This window comes from Theropithecus gelada, chromosome 1 (genome assembly GCF_003255815.1).
Source record: "Theropithecus gelada isolate Dixy chromosome 1, Tgel_1.0, whole genome shotgun sequence".
Lineage (NCBI taxonomy): Eukaryota > Metazoa > Chordata > Mammalia > Primates > Cercopithecidae > Theropithecus > Theropithecus gelada.
In genome coordinates this window covers 199643901-199663136 of record NC_037668.1, presented here as the reverse complement: position 1 = coordinate 199663136, position 19236 = coordinate 199643901, and the positions used below count along the sequence as shown (strand labels likewise).

Here is a 19236-nt window from a genome sequence, read left to right as displayed (position 1 = left end):
ACCTTTTCTGCGCTTTTCTAGTTCTTCTTGTAAAGTCTTGATCTTATCTCTGACGATTCCGGATTTGTTGGCGTAAAAACAGCACTTTTCATTTCCATGACTGGTCTAGCATTAGGTAAGCTGTCTTGCCCGAGCAAGTCACCTGGGTAATTCTGTCTGACGGAGGTTCAGATATTTGTCTCCCTCTGCAGTCACAAGGCTGGCCGTATCGTTTTCGTATTAATTCTCTTGCTTTACGAGGGTCACCAAAACCTGCATAGACTGTCACTATGCTATATAAAGCGATTACTTTCCAAAGGAATCTCATGTTAGGCTTCATTTTCTGAAAAACAAAAAGGAAGAAACTTCTCAGGGAGATTTATCTTCCCTGGACTGACAATGGTTATGATTTATTTGTCTTACCAATCTTTCAGGCAGCCATCTGGCTGCATCATTTTTTTGTGAGAAGATGCATACTGAGCCTCTTCCCCAAATTAAAACTGGATCGGGGCCATGCCATGAATTATCAAGTGGGTCTTTCCATTTTACCATTGCAAACTGTTTTTGAGATTCAGGATGGCAGAAACGATCGGCAGCCGATTTTCCATGACTATCCAAATTTAAAAAATTAAGGATAAACAGGGCATGATTGAGTATGTTTCTAGGGGTACCCTTCACGGGGTACCAGCTCCCCCCTTTTAATTTTGTGATAACAGTTTTTAATGACAGATGAGCTCTTTCTACTATACCTTGTCCTTGGGGATTGTAGGGAATGCTTGTGGTATGTTTAATTTGTAGGGTATTGCAGAATTGTAAAAAGGTTTTGGCTATATAACCAGGGCCATTATCTGTTTTGATTTGTTTGGGTATTCCTAAAATAGAAAAGCAGTGTAATAAATGAGCTATGACATGTTTGGTGGCCTCTCCTGTTTGGAGAGTTGCAATAATGAATCCACTATACGTGTCTATGCATACATGGATATATTTTAGTTGACCGAATTCTAAGTGGTGAGTAACATCCATTTGCCAAATTTCGTTGGGGATGAGTCCTCGGGGGTTGACTCCTAGATGGGGAACAGGTAAATACATTATGCAATTGGCGCATTGTTTAACTATTTGTCGAGCTTGTTCTCTGGTAAGTTTAAACATAAGCCTTAAGGTTTGGGCGTTTAAATGATGTAAGGCATGTGCTTTTTGTGCTTGTTGCAAATTGTCTGTAGTAACTGTGGCTATAGTTTTTGTTGCCACGTCGGCTGTTGCGTTACCTTGTGTTAAAGGTCCCGGTAATCCTGAATGTGCTCTGATATACCCAAGAAAAAAGGGAGTAGTCCTTTTCTGAATAAGTTGTTGACATTGTAAAAATAGGTTAGCTGTGTCTGAAATATGTTTAATTTGAGGCACGGTCTCTAAGAGGGGTATTGAATGAGCCAGGTAGGCGCTGTCTGTGTAAATGTTAAGTGGCTGACAAGGAAAAGCTGATAATGCTGCGATTATAGCTTGCAACTCGACCAGCTGAGCTGATGTATAAGTGGTCTGGAATTTAACGACTACATTATTGTAAGTGTAAGCGGCAAGTCCTGTGGAAGATCCATCAGTGAAAATTAGTAATGCGTCATTGAGGGGTTCTTTACTGGTGATATGGGGAAACACAAACGCATGAAGTTTGCAAAATTGAATGAGTTTGTTAGGTGGGTAATGGTTGTCAATTATGCCAGTGTAAGAAGCGCAAGCAATTGGCCAGGCTTCCATATTTTGTAACAGCCAATGGATGTGTGATTGAGTGTAGGGCTGTATAATGGTAGAGGGTTCTATTCCAAAGTACTTTCTACTGTTTTCTCTTCCCAAGATAATTAGATCAGCTATGGCATCATAATAAGGCAACAAAACCTTTTTAGGGGAGGAGGGCAAGTGTACCCACATAATGGGATTGTTCTGCCAGAATAAGCCAGTAGGGGTCATTGTTGTGTTAAAAATAATGAATATTAATGGCTGAGAATAATCAATACTGGTAACAAATTGTGTTGCAATGGCATATTCTACCTTTTGGAGTGCTATTAATGCTTCTTTAGTAATGGACCTGGGAGATTTTGGATTAGAATCTCCTTTCAATACATCGAAAAGAGGTTTTAACTCTCCTGTAGTGAGTTTTAAGTATGGCCGAAGCCAATTTATGTCTCCCAGTAATTTTTGGAAATCATTTAAAGTTTTTAAATGATCACGACGTATAACGGCCTTTTGATTAATGATTTTGGGTCCATTAATTTGGAAACCAAGATAGGTGTATGGATCTTGTAATTGTACCTTTTCTGGGGCTATTTGTAGTCCAGCTGCTGTTAACTCCTGCTTGAGTTGTGCAAAGCACTGTAAGACTTGTTCGCCAATTTCTCCTGCTATTAAAATATCATCCATATAATGTATAATATACATTTGTGTCCATGTTTTTCTGACTGGCTCTATAGCAGCAGCTACATATTTTTGACACAAGGTAGGACTATTGGCCATACCCTGAGGTAAGACTTTCCATTGATAGCGCTTCATTGGTTGTCTAAAATTTGTAGATGGAAGACTAAAGGCAAATCTTTTTTGGTCAGCAGGGTGAAGGGGAATTGTAAAAAAGCAGTCTTTAAGGTCAATAATGATTTTAAAATATTTTTGAGGAATCGCAACCGGTGAAGGCAATCCTGGTTGTAAGGCACCCATAAGGATCATAGTGATATTTACTGCTCTTAAATCTTGTAAGAGTCTCCATTTACCAGACTTCTTTTTAATAACAAAAATAGGTGTGTTCCAAGGAGAATTACTTTCTACAATATGTCCTGCTACTAGTTGTTCCTGCACTAACTGTTGGGCAGCACTTAGTTTATCATTGAGTAAAGGCCACTGATCAACCCAAACGGGCTCATCTGACTTCCAAGTAATGGGGTCAGCGCACCTTTGGGGTGCAGGTATGTCAGTGGCCTGAGCTAAAAATTTCCAAACCCCTTTTTATCAAATTGTCCTGAAACTAGTATAGGCTGTGGGATACCGTTTTCTCCTTTTCCAAGACCTTTACCAGGGGTGTATCCTTGAGTTAACATTTGTGCAGTAACTATATCATTTGGACTACACATTATAATTTTCATTTGAGAAAGCAGATCTCGCCCCCAAAGGTTAACAGGTAGGTAAGGGATGACAAATGGCTTAATAAGGCCTGAATTGTTTTCTTTATCTGTCCATGTTAGGTATTTAGAACTTTGTTTAGGATTACTGCTTTGCCCAATTCCTCTCAGGTGAGTTAAAGTCTCTGTGGTAGGCCAATGAGAGGGCCAATCTTCCTGTTTAATGATAGTTACATCAGCCCCTGTGTCTATTAACCCAGTAAATGCCTTCCCGTCTAACCGTAGGGTCAGAGAGGGTTTTTGATTTGTAATTGGTTGCACCCAATATATCTCTGATGATCCAAAACCTTTTATATTTCTATTAGAGTATTGGATATTATTATCTGTTTTAACCAAAGGTAGCAGGATTAACTGAGCTATTCTAACTCCCTGAGGGACAGTAATAATACTATCAATAGCTCTAGCCATAATTTTAATTTCTCCTTCATAATCATTATCGATAACTCCAGGGAGGACTTGTAAGCCTCTCATGGTGACACTACTTCTTCCCAAAAGTAGCCCAAAAGTGTTAGGTGGTAAAGGTCCATATATTCCGGTATTTAAGGTTTGTGGTCCCATTTCAGGTGTTAGTACTGTGTGGGAGGTGGAACTGAGGTCCAGTCCTGCACTTCCTGGGGTTGCTCTACTAAGTTTTGAAATGGATTGCTGTTGCTGGCTGGAACAAAGCTGACTGCCCCATATGCTTGTTTCGGGGCCTGGGGCTGGCCCCTCATCCCGTTTCCCTGCCTGGGGGATAAAGGATTTCCTTGACTGTCAGTTTTAGATTTACATTCGTTTGCCCAGTGCCTTCCTCTTTTACACCTCGGGCAAAGGCCTGGGATTTTTAATTCTGGATTTTTATTTTGGTTTTCATGGCAATCTTTTGCAAAGTGTCCCCTTTTACCGCATCTAAAACATCCCCCTTTATCTTTACCTTTGTTAATGAGGAAGTCTCTTACTGTTTGGCCGCTAAAAGCGGCGGCCATTGCTAGGCCTTGTTGATATGAGGGCCCAATATCTGAACAAAGACGAATGTATCCTGTTAAATCCGTTTTCTTTCGATAAGGTCTGATTGCCGCTTGGCAGGCGGGGTTAGCGTTTTCATAAGCCAACTGTTTAACATAATCTACACCCGTTTCTGCATTTCCAAAGATTCTACCTGCCGTGGTCATAAGTCTATGCACAAAGTCTGAAAATGGCTCATCGGGTCCTTGTTTAACCGCTGTGAGCGAGGCCCCTGGATCTCCTTTAACGGGAAGTTTTCTCCAGGCTTTTGTAGCAGCAGCCTGGATTTGTGAGAACAATCCAGGGTCATATTGCATTTGGACCTGAGTGTCTGCATAATTACCTGAACCAGTTAACACATCAAAATCCCAACCGTTTCCTGCCTGTTGATTTCTTTCAGCTGTATCTCTACAATTTTCAAAGAACTCTGACTTCCAAATTAAATGGTCTCCCCCAGAAAGGACTGCCCTAACTAAGGTATTCCAGTCTGTAGGAGTGAGCCAATTCTCAGCCACAGATTCTACTATAGCAAGAGTATATGGAGCAGTAGCCCCATACTGAGAGACAGCAGTCTTTAACTCTTTTATAATAGTAAAGTCAAACCCAGTATGATGCCTCCAAGCCTGTCCCTGTTCATCTATGGTTTCAGTGACCGGAAAAACGTCTTTGGGGGAGGAGTCTTCTCTATGTCGACTAGCAACTAACCCCCCTCTTGGAACATGTTGTCCAGGCCGCTGAGGTGGGCGCAAGGAACCCTCCATAGCGTCTGAGTTGGGTATTTTCTCACTTCCTGTTTTTAGCTTTTGGAGCCTAATTATCAATGATTGATGTAACTCTTCAAGTTTAATTTGTTCCTCTAGTTGAGCAATTTTTTGTTTTAATTCTTCTTTGGGATCTATTGCTGCCATAACAATGGGCGCAGAAGCCTCATTATGTGTCTTATTATATGGAGGCGGGTATGAAGTAAAGGGAGGCAAATCAGGGTTGTGATATTTAGCTGCCTCTTCCTCTAAATCATCCCAATTTATCTCTGATTGATTAGGCTTATTAATTTCCTCCTCTTTTTGAAGCATCTGTAAAATTGGGTATTTTTTTTGTTTGTTTTCGTGTGGCATTTCTTTGTCTGTTACAGAAGGAGACTTAATTTCCTCATGATCACTTTCGAGGGAAATGAGATCCTCCTCCGTATCTTGCGGAGGCTTTGTGAGGTTAGAGCGGGAGCTAACCTTTAAAATATGCTCTGTCTGAGCGACCGCAGCCATGACTTGCGGATCGGCCTCCTTCTTATCTATTAAATCTCTAATGAGGTTCCAATAAGAGAAAGCGGTCACAGGAATTTTTTCTGGCCCAAAAGTATTATAATAGTCCTGAAGACAATCCCCTACTCTACGCCATATTTTGATATCAATAGTTCCTTCCTGTGGGAACCAAGGGCAAGTATCTTTTACAAAATCAAAAAATTTAAACAAATCATTACCTTTAACCTTTACTCCTCGTATCTTTAAAGCCTCTTTTAATTGTCCTACATAAATCTGATGCTGACTTAATTCTTGTCCCATTTCGGACGTGCCACTTACCTTCGATAATTTACTTTCTTTTGTCTTTGTTAACGGTCGACCCTTCTTTGGCGTCCTCTTCCTCACGGAGTCCCTCGTTTCCAGGTCCCTGTTCGGGCGCCACGTATCCCGGCCCGCGGGATCGTCACTGCAGGCCCTGGAAGAGGGGGTGGGAATTTGGGGAACAAGAGATACGAGAAATGGAGACAAGACAGTGCTCTGATCAAGTCTCTTTTAATGGCGGTAATGCAGTGCCTTATATACACTTGGAGGGGAAGGGGATGGGCCAAGGCGAAAATGATCTCATCGCGGAGGGCGTGACCAAGTAGGTATTGGTTTCTCTGATCGAACGTCATGTGGCGCCTGCGCTGTCAGGTAGCAATTTTCACGGGCGCGGGAAAAATAGGTGAAGAAGAAGCAGGAAGAGCGCCATCTTTTATGAGGTATTAATACAGGGGAAAAGGCAAAGATAGGGAGGAGGTGTAAGGTGGAAATGAATAAAGCTCAGGCGTCTCCAATCGTCAACTACTACTTGCCATGGCCGGGGCGCGCAGCTCCGGACAATATGCGTTACTCAAAGTCTACTGATTGTAAATGTTTATCAAATCTAAAAAATAACAGCACAGCACCATCTGGGCTGGTGTTTGACCAAATAACTGGGTCCCATAGCCTAGCTAAGTTGACACAAAGTTGACAATCATGTGACCATCACAGATAACCAAATATTGACAATGGTTAACTTTTAGAATCCAAAGTAAGGGAAGGTGCTTGAGGACAGCATAGGGAAGAGAGGCACAGATTTTTCCTTTCATTTTATACCTTCACAGATATTTGTATTTGTACCAAATGTGTATATTGCTTTCCCTTTTAAAATTGTTATTTTTAATAAGAAAGACAGAATTTTGTGGATTGAACATGTGAGACTGAAAAGAAAAAAGGCCTTTTTTTTTTTTTGGAGACAGAGTCTCACTGTCTTGCTCAGGGTAGTGTGCAGTGGTGCAATCTCGGCTCACTGCAACCTCTGCCTCCTGGGTTCAAGCAGTTGTCCTGTCTCAGCCTCCCAAGTAGCTGGGATTACAGGCACACGCCACCACACCCATCTAATTTTTATATTTTTAGTAGAGATAGGGTTTCGCCATGTTGGCCAGACTAGTCTTGAACTCCTGACCTCAGGTGATCCACCTGCCTTGGCCTCTCAAAGTGCTGAGATTACAGGCATGAGCCACCACACCCGGCCAAAAAAAGGCTTTTTGAAAAAGAGGATGAAGCAATGGGTAGCTAGGAGCACATTGACCCTGCCTCTTGGTCCTCAGACGGAGGAGCAGAGAAACAGCAGCGTCTGCTCAACAGGGCTGTGAATTATCATGGATTATCAGATATATTTGTGTAATTACATTGACATTTCCCTCATAATAAATTTAGGTTTTTAGTTCAAGTGGTGGGAGTATTCTATGATAAAATGGAAAATCTAGCAAGTCTCAGCAAAGAACAGGGACTGCAGAGAACACATTGAAAATTAAACACAGAGCAAAGGTGAGCCAGGAAGGAGGAAGGCTTCAGCTGACTGGAGACATGCGATAAGAAAGACAATGGTCCCAGGAGAAGAGGGACAAGGGGGTCAAAAGGTATGCCTGAGAGACCCTCCCAGATGTACCTGCTCTCTTTCTCTACTATTTTTAAGATTTCTCACCTTGTTGAGGGGGAAACAAAGCCTTTTATTGTTTTTTGTTGTTTTGTTTTTACATGGAAGTATATTGAGAGGCTTGAGGAGTGGCAGAAGGAGAGTCTAGGAATAAAAAGATGTAATAATGCTTGCTGTGCATTTACCAGGTCTGTGTCGTCATGCTCAACCACAGGTAGCCTCCTTTTGGCCCCATTAGGGCACTCATTTATTTATTTTTGAGACAGGTTCTCATTATCTCCCAGGCTGGAGTGCAGTGGCACGGTCTCAGCTCACTGCAGCCTCAACCTCCCTGGGCTCAGATGATCCTCCCACCTCAGCCTTCTGAGTAGGTGGAACTATAGGCACCTACCACCATATCTGGCTAATTTTTGTATTTTTTGTAGAGACGAGGTTTCACCATATTGCCCAGGCTGGTCTCAAACTCCTGGGCTCAAGCCGTCTGCCCACCTCGGTCTCCCAAAGTTCTAGGATTACAGGTGTGAGCTACCGCACTCAGCCCAGGGGACCCATTCTGAAGTTTCCTCAGTGTGTGATCTACTCTACCTGTCTCCCTTCCCCTGAACAGTGGATACAAAACACTTCATTTCCCTAAAAAGCAGGCAGGGCCAATTTTCGTCACTAGGTGGCATGTGCATATAAGCAGTGAGCTGAGTTGCAGAAAAGATGAAGGAAAACTAGAAAAAGCAAACCCATTCAACAACAAAGAAGGAACTTCAAGAATGAGGTAAACATATTTAAATTGCTTTTTTGCAATCTTTATCACCAACTTGCTTTTTTTGGTGCCCTACAACTTCAGGCTGGGTACTTGGTAGTGATAGAATTATCCCTGAACCAGGTGGCAGCAAAAAGCAAAATATGGACTAAGAGAAGCCAACAAGACAAAGGAACTAAGGGCTTAATCACCCTTTTGGGCAGCCCACTTCTATCTTGAATGGCCTCTCTAAATCATTGTGCATATTCTTCAGTATTTTTATATTATCCAAAAGTCATTCCCCCCAGTTTTTTTTCTTTTTGAGACAGAGTTTTCTCTGTCGCCCAGGCTGGAGTGCAGTGAGGTGATCCCGGCTCACTGCAACCTCTACCTCCCGGGTTCAAGCGATTCTACTGCCTCAGCCTCTCAGGTAGCTGGGATTGTAGGTGCGCGCAGCCACACCCGGCTAATTTTTGTATTTTTAGTATTGACGGGGTTTCACCATGTTAGCCAGGCTGGTCTCAAACTCCTGACCTCACATAACCCGTCCACCTCGGCCTCCCAAACTGCTGGGATTACAGGCATGAGCCACTGCGCCTCACCCATTTTTCCCTTTTCCCAGGTTTGTACAGCCCCTGATTTGTCCCAGTGTTTATCCCACGTCTAGAGTAAATCATGACTGGACGAAGGTCATATTCCCTCACAGTAATTATTTTGAACACTTACTTTTTGTAATTAGATATTTGTTTGAGATTTATTTCTCCCCACCAGATTGGAGCTCCATGAAGGTGTAATTATGAATATTTTTGGTGACCACAGTATCCCCTGGCATACCGTAGGCACCTAACATTGACCAAAAGCCTCCTAGCCTTTGCAAAGGCTTGCCTTTTTCTAATCTATGTTGATCCTGCCACCACAGTGATCCTAAAAGGTGAATCTAGTTATACCACTTCCTGCTTGTAGTCAATGGCTTCTCAGAGATTTCAAACTAAACCCTTTTACTTATCCTGAATTGGCCTCACTACTTGCCACCTCCCCATGTGTCCCCCATGCTCCACCCATCCTAAATTACTGTTTCCTGCCTCTTTACTTTTGTGTACATTATTCGTTCTGTCTCAAATGCTTTTCCTTCAGCCTTTTTTTTTTTTTTTTCCACCCAACTTCAATAAAGCCTTCAGAACTTGGTTTTTGTCACCTCTTTCAGAAACCCTTCCTGGACCTGAGTTAGATATCCTCTTCTATGCTCCTATAACACACTGTTCATCTCTACTTACCATACTTTGTTGGTTCATTCAAAAGCCATCCTATCTATACTCTAAGATGCTTGAAAGCAAGGGTTTTATATTGCAAACTTTTGCTGACACAGTACCCAAAGTCTTCGCCAAATATAATCAATGGTTTCCTTCTGTGTACCTACCTCATCATAATCATTAATGTTTATTTCCCTTCCTCCTAGAGGATACAGACTATGTGTTATTATTAATCCCTTCACCTACCCTGGTCCTGTTGAGTTGCTCTGACATAGCTGAGAAGAATCACAATGGGGAGGTGATATTCACATCGATAGGGTGTTTAAGGATTGTGGCATATCAGTTATAGAGATTATGATCCCTGTACCTGTAGTCCTGTCATTTTTTAGTAGACATGAGTACTTTGTGTTATTTGAAGTCTTCTGAATGTTTTAATTTTTATTGTGCATTAATAAATCCTATCTAGTGAGATAAGCAGGAAATGGGTTTTATTTATTTTTTATTGGAGGAGGAGGTTTAAAATTAAATGGTATACCTTAAATTATCCAGTGAACATGAAGCACAACCAAGACTAGAAGAAAATGAAATGTGTTCATCCACAAGTCTAGTGCTTTATCAGCAAGATTTTACTTGATAAAGCTTTCAGACAAATGAAAATAATCTTAAGCAAAATCATCTAACTCCAATCTAGAGTCATTATAAATTAATGATTACAGGGGAAAAGAGAAAAACAAATTGTCAAATGGTTTCTTAGTGTATATAGAAAGGATATGAATCTAAATTTTTTGAACACTTCACTAATCAACTGTTTTTAGTAACGTTTCCTTATAATTTACAAAGGATCTTTACATATATTATTCTCATTTCATTTTTGTAACAGTTTTATGAGTATGCAGGCCATTGCAGGAATTATTGTTCTCTTTTGTGGAAACCGACGCTCACAGTAGCTACCAGTTGTAAGATTTCTGAGCAGATTTCTACTCAACTCACCTTTGTGTCCACAACGCCCGTAGCACAGGGTCTTGCACAGAGGTCATGCTTTAAATGTGCTTGGTGAATGGGTGAACGAATGTATGCAATTATATCATGATACAAATGTCAGGTTCTTGTACTTTCTGGTCTTCCAGAAAGTATATTTGAGAAAAGAAGTCACACTCTTTGCTAATGCCTTTCTGGAACATTGGTTGTTCTTGATTATTTTCACCAAGTTATTCATTACTACAATATAGTCAAAATCTTAGATAAGTACACCACATCTAATTTAAAGTGGTCTTTGGTGCTTCAAACTTGACTTCACCCAAATTTCCTTATTCTTCAAGTTCCAAAGAGAACTTTTATTTTATTTTTTTCCAATGGGTTGCTGCCTGCTGCAACCCATTAGTGAGTGGTAAAATTAGTGGATTATGACCAAATTTTTTGAAGAATGAAATAAAATATCAAAGTGCATATAAGAGGTAAGTATTGTTTCATGGGACTTCTATATCTGGAATGCAATAATAAAAATGTATTTCTTACTGTGGGGTTGTGGTCAAAAAAGTTTGAAGACCACTGCACTAAAGTATTGCCCCATTTTGCTTAAAAATGTAAAATTTTCTCTAGAATGGAACAATTTGTCACCAGATCAAGCTTTCAGACTTTTTCTACTTTCTTGATATGTATGACCTGTTTTAAGATCCAATTGACCGTTCAGCAAATGGCTGAAATAGCTATAAACCCAAAAATCACTTTTGTATTTTAAAAAACATTATATTTAAGGATTCCTGAGAAGCCAGATGAATTTTGGAGCCAAATGTAAGTTTCTGGGTTTTAAAATGTGCTTAGCCTCCATCTGCAGAAGGCCATTTGAAACTTGAAATATCATCTCTTAGTAGGCTTAAGTAGACTTACTTAAGAAGTTTATCCTCTTCCCGATTCATCTGGTTACGGTGGAATAATTTTTAAATTTCTTCTAAGATTCCAAAAGTCTTGTTAAAATATACTATTTAGACAATGAGAGTAATGTAGGAAAGCTTTGTCAAAAAATGGAATAGAGACAGTGATAATCATCTAAATGATACTCTGAAGACCCCAACTCGTCTTATGTAAAGACATTTTGAAGATCTTTTGCATGTAGGGTAACAGGTCCAGATAGGATTCAAGTTAAGCAGTTTTACATTGTAGCCCCAATGGAGACAGCCCTACTGGGTGCTGCAGTAGAAAGAGTGTGGACCCTGAAAACTAAGGATCTGGGTTCTTCCTGGTTCTGTTACTTACTGGTGTATGATCTTGGATAAATCATGATTTGTCACCATAAAGTGGAAATAATAAAAAGATATCCTATCTCCCTCATAGGATTCCTGTGTTTGAAGAGCAAATGCCTTCAACATGCCAGGCATAGTATCAATTGCTTTACAGAATCCATCAAGAACACTATGAGGTAAAAACCTATTTATCTGACATGATTAGAACCAGTAATTTGTAGGTTAATCTAAAAAGTTAATTACAGTTATGAAAAAATACATATACACATACTTTAGACATGTTTATTTTAACTTAAAACATACAAATATATACTTGTTCACTGTTGATGTAGGGCCAAGGCCTTTTCCTTGAGTATGAGTCTACTGATTGAAATACTGTTTTTTTCTCTGCATAAACCAAAACGAAACCCATCACCTCTGATTTCCAGTTTTGGTTTCTTTAAAGTGGAGCATGAATTAAAACACTAAGAAATAATGCTGAATCTTTCTAAATTTTTTGTTACTTTTATTAGTCTTTGTATTTCTCCAATGGCAATTATTTTTAGCAACTTTTTTTATTGTTATTCCAAGTCATTCAGCTTAATTTTCACAGAAGTAATCCTTTTGTATTCATATTTCATAACTTAACATATTTAGTCCATGTATTTAATTACGATAAGTAGGATAAATTATGTTACACAACTGACAGCTTATTTTTTGTATTTTTAGTAGAGATGGGGTTTCACTATGTTGGCCAGGCTGGTCTCACTGTGTTGGCCAAGCATGGTTGACAGCGTTCAGTGTGATGTGGATGCTGGTCATCAAGCTTTTCACAGGGAACTGGGAGGATCCATCTGAAGACTCAGATAAGTGGAAATCAGATAAGGGAGCTTTGACTGAGTTATTAACTACATTTTCCAGATGAGGCTATTGAAGCTTAGAAAGTTAATTGTCCATTTTTAAATGAATGACTCATATATGAAAGGCTCTAACAGAAATACAGGGAGGAGAAATCTAACTCAACCATGTAAAAGGTGATGCTAAGTAGGAAAAGTAGGAGAAGAAAATCAGGCAAATAAGAGAAAGTACATTTCAGTCTGAGAAAACAAAGGTAGTAAAGTCCAAAAAGAACATGAAAGGCTGAGCACTGTGGCTCATGCCTGTAATCCTAGCACTTTGGGAGGCTGAGGTGGGAGGATCACTTGAGCCCAGGAGTTCAAGACCATCCTGGGCAACATAGTGAGACCTCATCTCTATTTTAATAAAAATCAAAAGAACATGAAAAATGCAGAATTTAAGAAATCTGCTTAGCTAGAGGACAAGATATAGTGGGGCAGGCAGGCGTGGTGGCTTATACCTGTAATCCCAGCACTTTGGGAGGCGAAGGCGGGCAGATCATGAGGTCAGGAGATCGAGACCATCCTGACTATCATGGTGAAACCCCGTTTCTACTAGAAATACAAAAATTAGCTGGGCATGGTGGCGGGCGCCTGTAGTCCCAGCTACTCGGGAGGCTGAGGCAGGCGAATCACTTGAACCCGGGAGGCGGAGGTTGCAGTGAGCTGAGATCACCTCACTGCACTCCAGCCTGGGTGACAGGGTGAGCCTCTGTCTCAAAAAAAAAAAAAAAAATCATTCCCACAGCAAGATGGAGGGTGAATTGGAGTCAGGAGAACTAGAATAAAGGAGACTACCTGGTAGGCTATTGCAGAAAAATTAAGGGGACAGTGATAAGGATCTGAGTCAGTGTTGGTGACATCCCCACATGGTATTCTCTTCCCAGTAGGTCTCCTCCCTTTAGCCAACAAGTGTGAAGTGTTAAGGGGGCAATGTCACTGCAGAGCATGTCCCTGCCAGCTCCACTATTAGCTAAAAATTAAATTGTTTCTGGTAACAATTTTACCTGCCCATCTTTTCACAAATTATGGGGCTTATGACTGGGGTTAAACCCATAAGAAAATCTCCATATAGCTTAAATATGCTTTTTTGTGCAAAGCCTAGAAACCCATCAAAATGCTATATAAAGTAAAAGAGAAATCTCTAAAAGTTGGAAATAAAACAAATGTAAATGTATATTCTGCTGGCAATAACCTTAAAGAAATCATTCCAGATAACTTGAAATCTCAGTATTTGGACTGTGAACTCATAGTGTGATATACCTTACACAATCCTCCCTGTCCTCTACCCCACAAAAACAAAACTTAACCTATTTTCATTAACTATATTGTTGGTAATGTTTATGTTAATATTCTGAGACTTCTGAGTGTATATTCTTAGCTTATACTAATGAATAATTGTGTAATATTCTAATTATATCAGCTGGGTGCTGCAAATTGGAATTCTCAGTATAGTTTGATAATGGAGACACAGACCAAATAAATTAAGTAAAAATTCTGTAGCCCTGAGTATCAGTATAACTTCGTGCTGTATTTTATATTAAAACAACAACAAATAATATCGATGTTAGTCCACAGAAAGGCCTAGAAACCTAAAAACCCAGTCTCAACATTCCTAGTGCTCTGATCGCAATCGCCAAATGCCATTTTCCAGTAAAGAGGAAACAAGCCTCTTTGAAGAAATTGTTTTCAAGTCATGCAGGAAATACACAAGATGAGCCTTAGAAATCTTGTTATATCACTTAGCAAGGATGCTACCAATGACAACGAGGGGCATGCAAATAGACTCAAGAGCCAAATGAAAGAGGCTTTCACTGGCCAAAAATGGGCCAATTTGAGCATTCATAAGAGAAATAGCTTCAGTGGACTGAAGTACATCAAATATATTTAAATGCATGAATAGATAATGACATACACATTAATTATTCACTATTGGAGGATATTAATAAACAGCTCATTATTTTGAAGACCAAGGAGTTAAGCATTTATTCTTAATTTTCTCCCAAAAAGAAGATGAGGGGAAGTTTCTATCTAGAGGCATTTTAGATCATAAATGAAGGAATACTAGAATTAAAATACCATCATTTTTAATACCTCATTAATTAATAGATCAAAAACTGCTCACATTACAGAGACAACCAATAGTATGAAAAAACCAGCATGCAATCACCAAAATCCAAACTAAGAAAAACTCTACAAGGTAAACAACACTTCTTCAACAAATATATTGTAAGAGGGCAGAGAGATGCTGACAAACCAACAGGTAAGTGAACCCAAACCTGCAGCTTCAGCATCACCTGGGAATTTGTTAGAGATGCAAATTCCCAGACTCTATAGCAGGACTTACAGATCACCAACTCTGGAGTGGGGCCCAGCAGTTTGTGTTTGAACAAGGCTCTAGTGATTCTGATACACTCCAGTTTGAGGACCACAACAATAGAAGAAATTTAGGATGTGTATCAGCCAGCTGCAATATTCAGTACCTTATTTGGTTCCTTATTCCAAAAAACTGCCAAAACTTTTTACATCTATAGACAACATATAATATTAAGAAACTGCCCATTTTCTTAGGTGTAAAAATGGTATTAAGATTATACATATTTTTTAAAGCCCTAAAATATTTACAGATGATAAGATTTGCTTCCAAATAATACAGGAAGGGCAAAAGCAGGTGGGGTTACAGATGACACAAATTAGCTAGGAGCCAATAATTGTCAAAGGTGGAGGATGGGTTACCTAGGTGTTCTTTATTCATTCATTCTCTCCCTCTCTCGCTCTTTCTCTCTCTCTATATATATATATATGTATATATAATAGTATATTTTTGAGATTTTTTTATTCTAAAATTTTTTTTAAACTCAAACTGGAATAAATTAAAACAAAAGATTATGACTTAAGCAGAATTAATCCAAAAGAAGAGAAAGTATATAGTACTTTTACTTAAAGGGCAGTATTGAAATACATAAAATAAGTATAAATAGTCTGAAAAAAACCTACTCCATACTAGTTGTGGCAAAATGCTTTTGTTTAAGAAGTAAGCGAGATCTAGATGCTCTATCAATTGTCTGATGTCATTTTAAGTAACTGGCCCCATTGGAGAGAATGACTTACCTGGGAAGAAAGAGGTCCAGTCTGGTCAAGGGCATATGAATACCTACACATATTTGTTTTCCAATTTCCAAATTAGCTTAGCTTTTAGAATGTAACCTGTTAATAAACTCAGCTTTACCATCATTTTTAAAGGTTTACCACTTCAGCATATTATGATTGCAACCTGAGTAGACTAATGCAGATATTAGTAACGGCTGTTTTTTTCCCCCTAGACAGGAGACAGTCCATGTCTTACAACATAGGGAAAATAACCAAATTATGTGTTATGAGAGAGGTTCAGAGGCCTGTCTTGAAATGTCATCTCCAGTGATCTGGTGATGCTGTGGACCTAGAGTGTCATCCAAATAACTAGTCTTGAAATTTCTTCAGGACAAGAAATTTTTAAAAAACTAATTGTGAGGCTACAGTAGCCCTTAATAACTCCTTAAATTTAATTGTTGTGACAGGTTTACTTCCTCTGTAATATATCTTTGTTATTGTGCTTTTAAGAATAGAGTGAATATTCATAAGCAGAATAGTTCAGAAAAAAATTTAAAAGAATTTTTTAATGATATAGGGTGAATAGATGTAATCTCTCCTTTTTAACTTCTCCCTCTTATTTATTCTTTAGCATGGAAACATAATTTGTATATGAAAACCTGGTCCATAAGAAATCTGATTAGAAAGCACCAACTTCAAAGCCTCAGGGTATGAGCGATAGAGTGCGCTATACATTCTCACTTTAAAAAGGTGATGGCAGAATTCTGAGGATGGTTTCATGTTTTATTTTAGATATTTCACATTTGTCATTGTTATTATAAGCATAATTTTCTTCATTATCATTCAAATTATTATTTTGCTTAGAGTGGTCAATGATATGGAGAAAAGACCATTAAAAGTCATCACCATCCATTATCAGACATCATTCTGATAAAAGTAGTCTCAAAATAGGGACTTCTGTTCCCTTTCATCTGCTTTGAGCTCCTGCTGTGTTCCCACCCATGTTGACTACTTTGTAAAAAGGAGAAAAAAAAAGACAAAGTCCAACTTTAGAGAGCTCTAGTTGAGGAGATGAGGTGATGAGAAGAGAATCACCACATACCTATGAGGAGGCTGCAATATAGAGCTTGACAGCCTGGACTATTCGGCTTTACACTGGTTGAATTCCAATCCTGACTGCCACTCAATAGCTCTGTGATGCGGAGCAAGTTACTAACCTCCCCTGCCCCAGTTTCCTCATCTGGTAAATGAAAGTAAGAACAGTAATTACCTTGTAGAGTTGTCTTGGGATAATCCTTAACTTAGATAATCCATAAAACACTCAAATTTATCCATATATACATCCATATATTTTATTTCTCTGTTGACCACTGTTTCTTGTATCCCATATCTTTGCCTTGGGCAGACTCTTCTTTTTTGTCCTTGAAATATAACCTTTAATAATTCAATTCTCTTAGTTTTATATGTCTAAACATGTCTTTATTTTGCCTCCAATATTGTACATAAAATTCTAAGTTGACACTTATTTTCCTCAGCACTTTGAAGATATTTTTCCACTGTCTTCTGGACTTTACGGTGCTGATAAGAAAGAAGCTTGCTGTTGGTTTAACAATGATTACTTTGAAAATTATGTGTTTTTTTCTCACTGGTAGAATACTCACATTTAAGTAGACATTTGATGAATGTGCATATTTATTGATAAGACTCCACACAGGACTCCTAATTCCATAGATTATAGGGGAGGATCATGGTACAAACATCCTCCTCCCTTATGAAGGGGCATGGCAGAAACTGAAGGCTATTGTGACTAAAAGGAAGCTCTGCAAGATTAATAACATATAACTATAACCTTGCCTCCAAGGGGATCTAAGAGTGTCCCCACAAGAATCTGAGAGACTGTAAGAGGATATGAAGAGAACAGCTGAGGACCCTTATTTTTATTTATTTATTTATATTTAATTTTTTTTTCAGACATCCGTGTTACTTGCCAAGACCCTCATTTTTAAACTCCCATGAGTTATTACGTTCCTTTCCACTCTTGCTTTCCAATTCCTACACTAGGACAAGTCTGTATTTTGAGTATATGAGTCAAGTATGGCAAAAACTACAGTACTTTAAAAACTTTTATTTTAGTCCTTCCTGGCCCATGCTAAAACTTACATCTAGAAATATGGCAAAACAAAATGAAACAGATCTCTCCTTGTACATAAAATAGCTAAAAATTTGGCCTCTTTATTGATCTTATGTCATATATTTGGCTTGAAATAAAACAACAACAAAACAAACAGTTACAATTAAGGGTTATACAAACTAAATTTTTCTTCTAAATCTCTAAATGCGCTTAGAGAGCAACTTGCAGGGCATACACAGGGCCTTGAGAGTCGGTCCCACAGGAAATACTCATGTAAATGAAACAAGAAGGATGCTATTTGCTTTTCATTACATAAACATCACCTGAACTTAACTAATCAATCCACTTATTTGATAAAAATCATCTAGGACCAAAAGCACTATCAAGTTTGCTGGGTGCCATTTTCACTCTAATCATACCCAAAAGGCCTAGAAATAATTCGAAACTAGAAAGAGGCCCAAGTAGTAAGGCTACCTGTGGCTCTTGCTGAAAAACATTTGTCAGTCTGATGTGCGTGTGTCTAGAAAGAATGGTAGAAAATAAAGAGTTCTGCTTGAGTTCAGGAGAACTTCCCAGAAGGAGGTGGTGGGCCAAGAAATCCACCTGCCTGCTTGGTGGCGGCTCGTGAAGGGGCAAGGCCGAGAATCTTCTGAATGTTCTGTGAAGAAAACAGAGTAAGGATAGGGTTTTAATATCAAATATACAGAAGATGTATTTTATGTAGCTCTCTGGCAAAGGAAACTCATATAGATTAAAGGTATCATTATGACCTGCAATAGGATGATTATCACTATGTTAATTTTAAAAAGGCCTACAATGTAATGAAAATCACAGAACAGTAAAAGCCTTCCTTACCTGATGAGACCTTGGTCTACTAATGAAAGTGGTTGATTTTTTTCAAGCAGACAATGATAAAAGGAGATAATCTTTTTAACAAGAAGCATATGAAGAATATTCATTAGCTATTTCTTATGGGCATTTTCTTTGAGTATGGGTCTGCTGGCTGGATTTGTCATTACTGCACTGTCTATAATTTTCAGTTTTGGCCAGGTGTGGTGGCTCACGCCTGTAATACCAGCACTTTGGGAGGCCAAGGCAGGTAGATCACTTGAGGCCAGGAGTTCAAGACCAGCTTGGACAGGATGGTAAAACCCCATCTCTACTAAAAATACAAAATAATTAGCTGAGTGTTGTGATGTACGCCTGTAGTCCCAGCTACTCAGGAGGGTGAGGCATGAGAGTCCCTTGAACCCAGGAGGCAGAGGCTGCATGAGCCAAGATTGCACCACTGTACTCCAGCCTGGGCAGCAGAGTGAGATTCTGTCTAAAAAATCAGTTTCAGTTTCTTTACAGTGTTGAAAGTACTTAGAAACCTGCAAAGCACTCTGAGTTCAGAATTCTCTTAAATTTTCAGCACCCCCCATCTTTTTCCATTGTTTCATCTACATCTAATGCAATTTTTTAAGAAACTCACTTTTATTCAGTTTTTAAAAATGTATTTCATTCTCATAATAATGTTTTGGTTTTTTTTTTTTTTTTTTTTTTTTTGAGGCGGAGTCTCACTCTGTCATCCAGGCTAGAGTGCAGTGGCGCGATCT

At 39.0% G+C, this 19236-nt stretch overlaps 1 protein-coding gene across 3 annotated transcripts in view; it reads right to left on the bottom strand.

Annotated features, from left to right (window-relative positions):
* Positions 1 to 16969: 16969 nt before the first annotated feature.
* Positions 16970 to 19236, bottom strand: part of TMCO1 (transmembrane and coiled-coil domains 1) — a 41894-nt gene continuing 39627 nt past the window's right edge. For 2 of the 3 annotated variants that reach the window (XM_025381395.1, XM_025381398.1), the window contains exon 7: positions 16971 to 18296. In XM_025381395.1, the coding sequence (XP_025237180.1) occupies positions 18198 to 18296 (99 nt within the window). In that variant the 3' untranslated portion in view covers positions 16971 to 18197. Of the gene's footprint in view, positions 18297 to 19236 lie in introns of all 3 variants that reach the window. The other variant, XM_025381394.1, reaches the window with a different exon arrangement.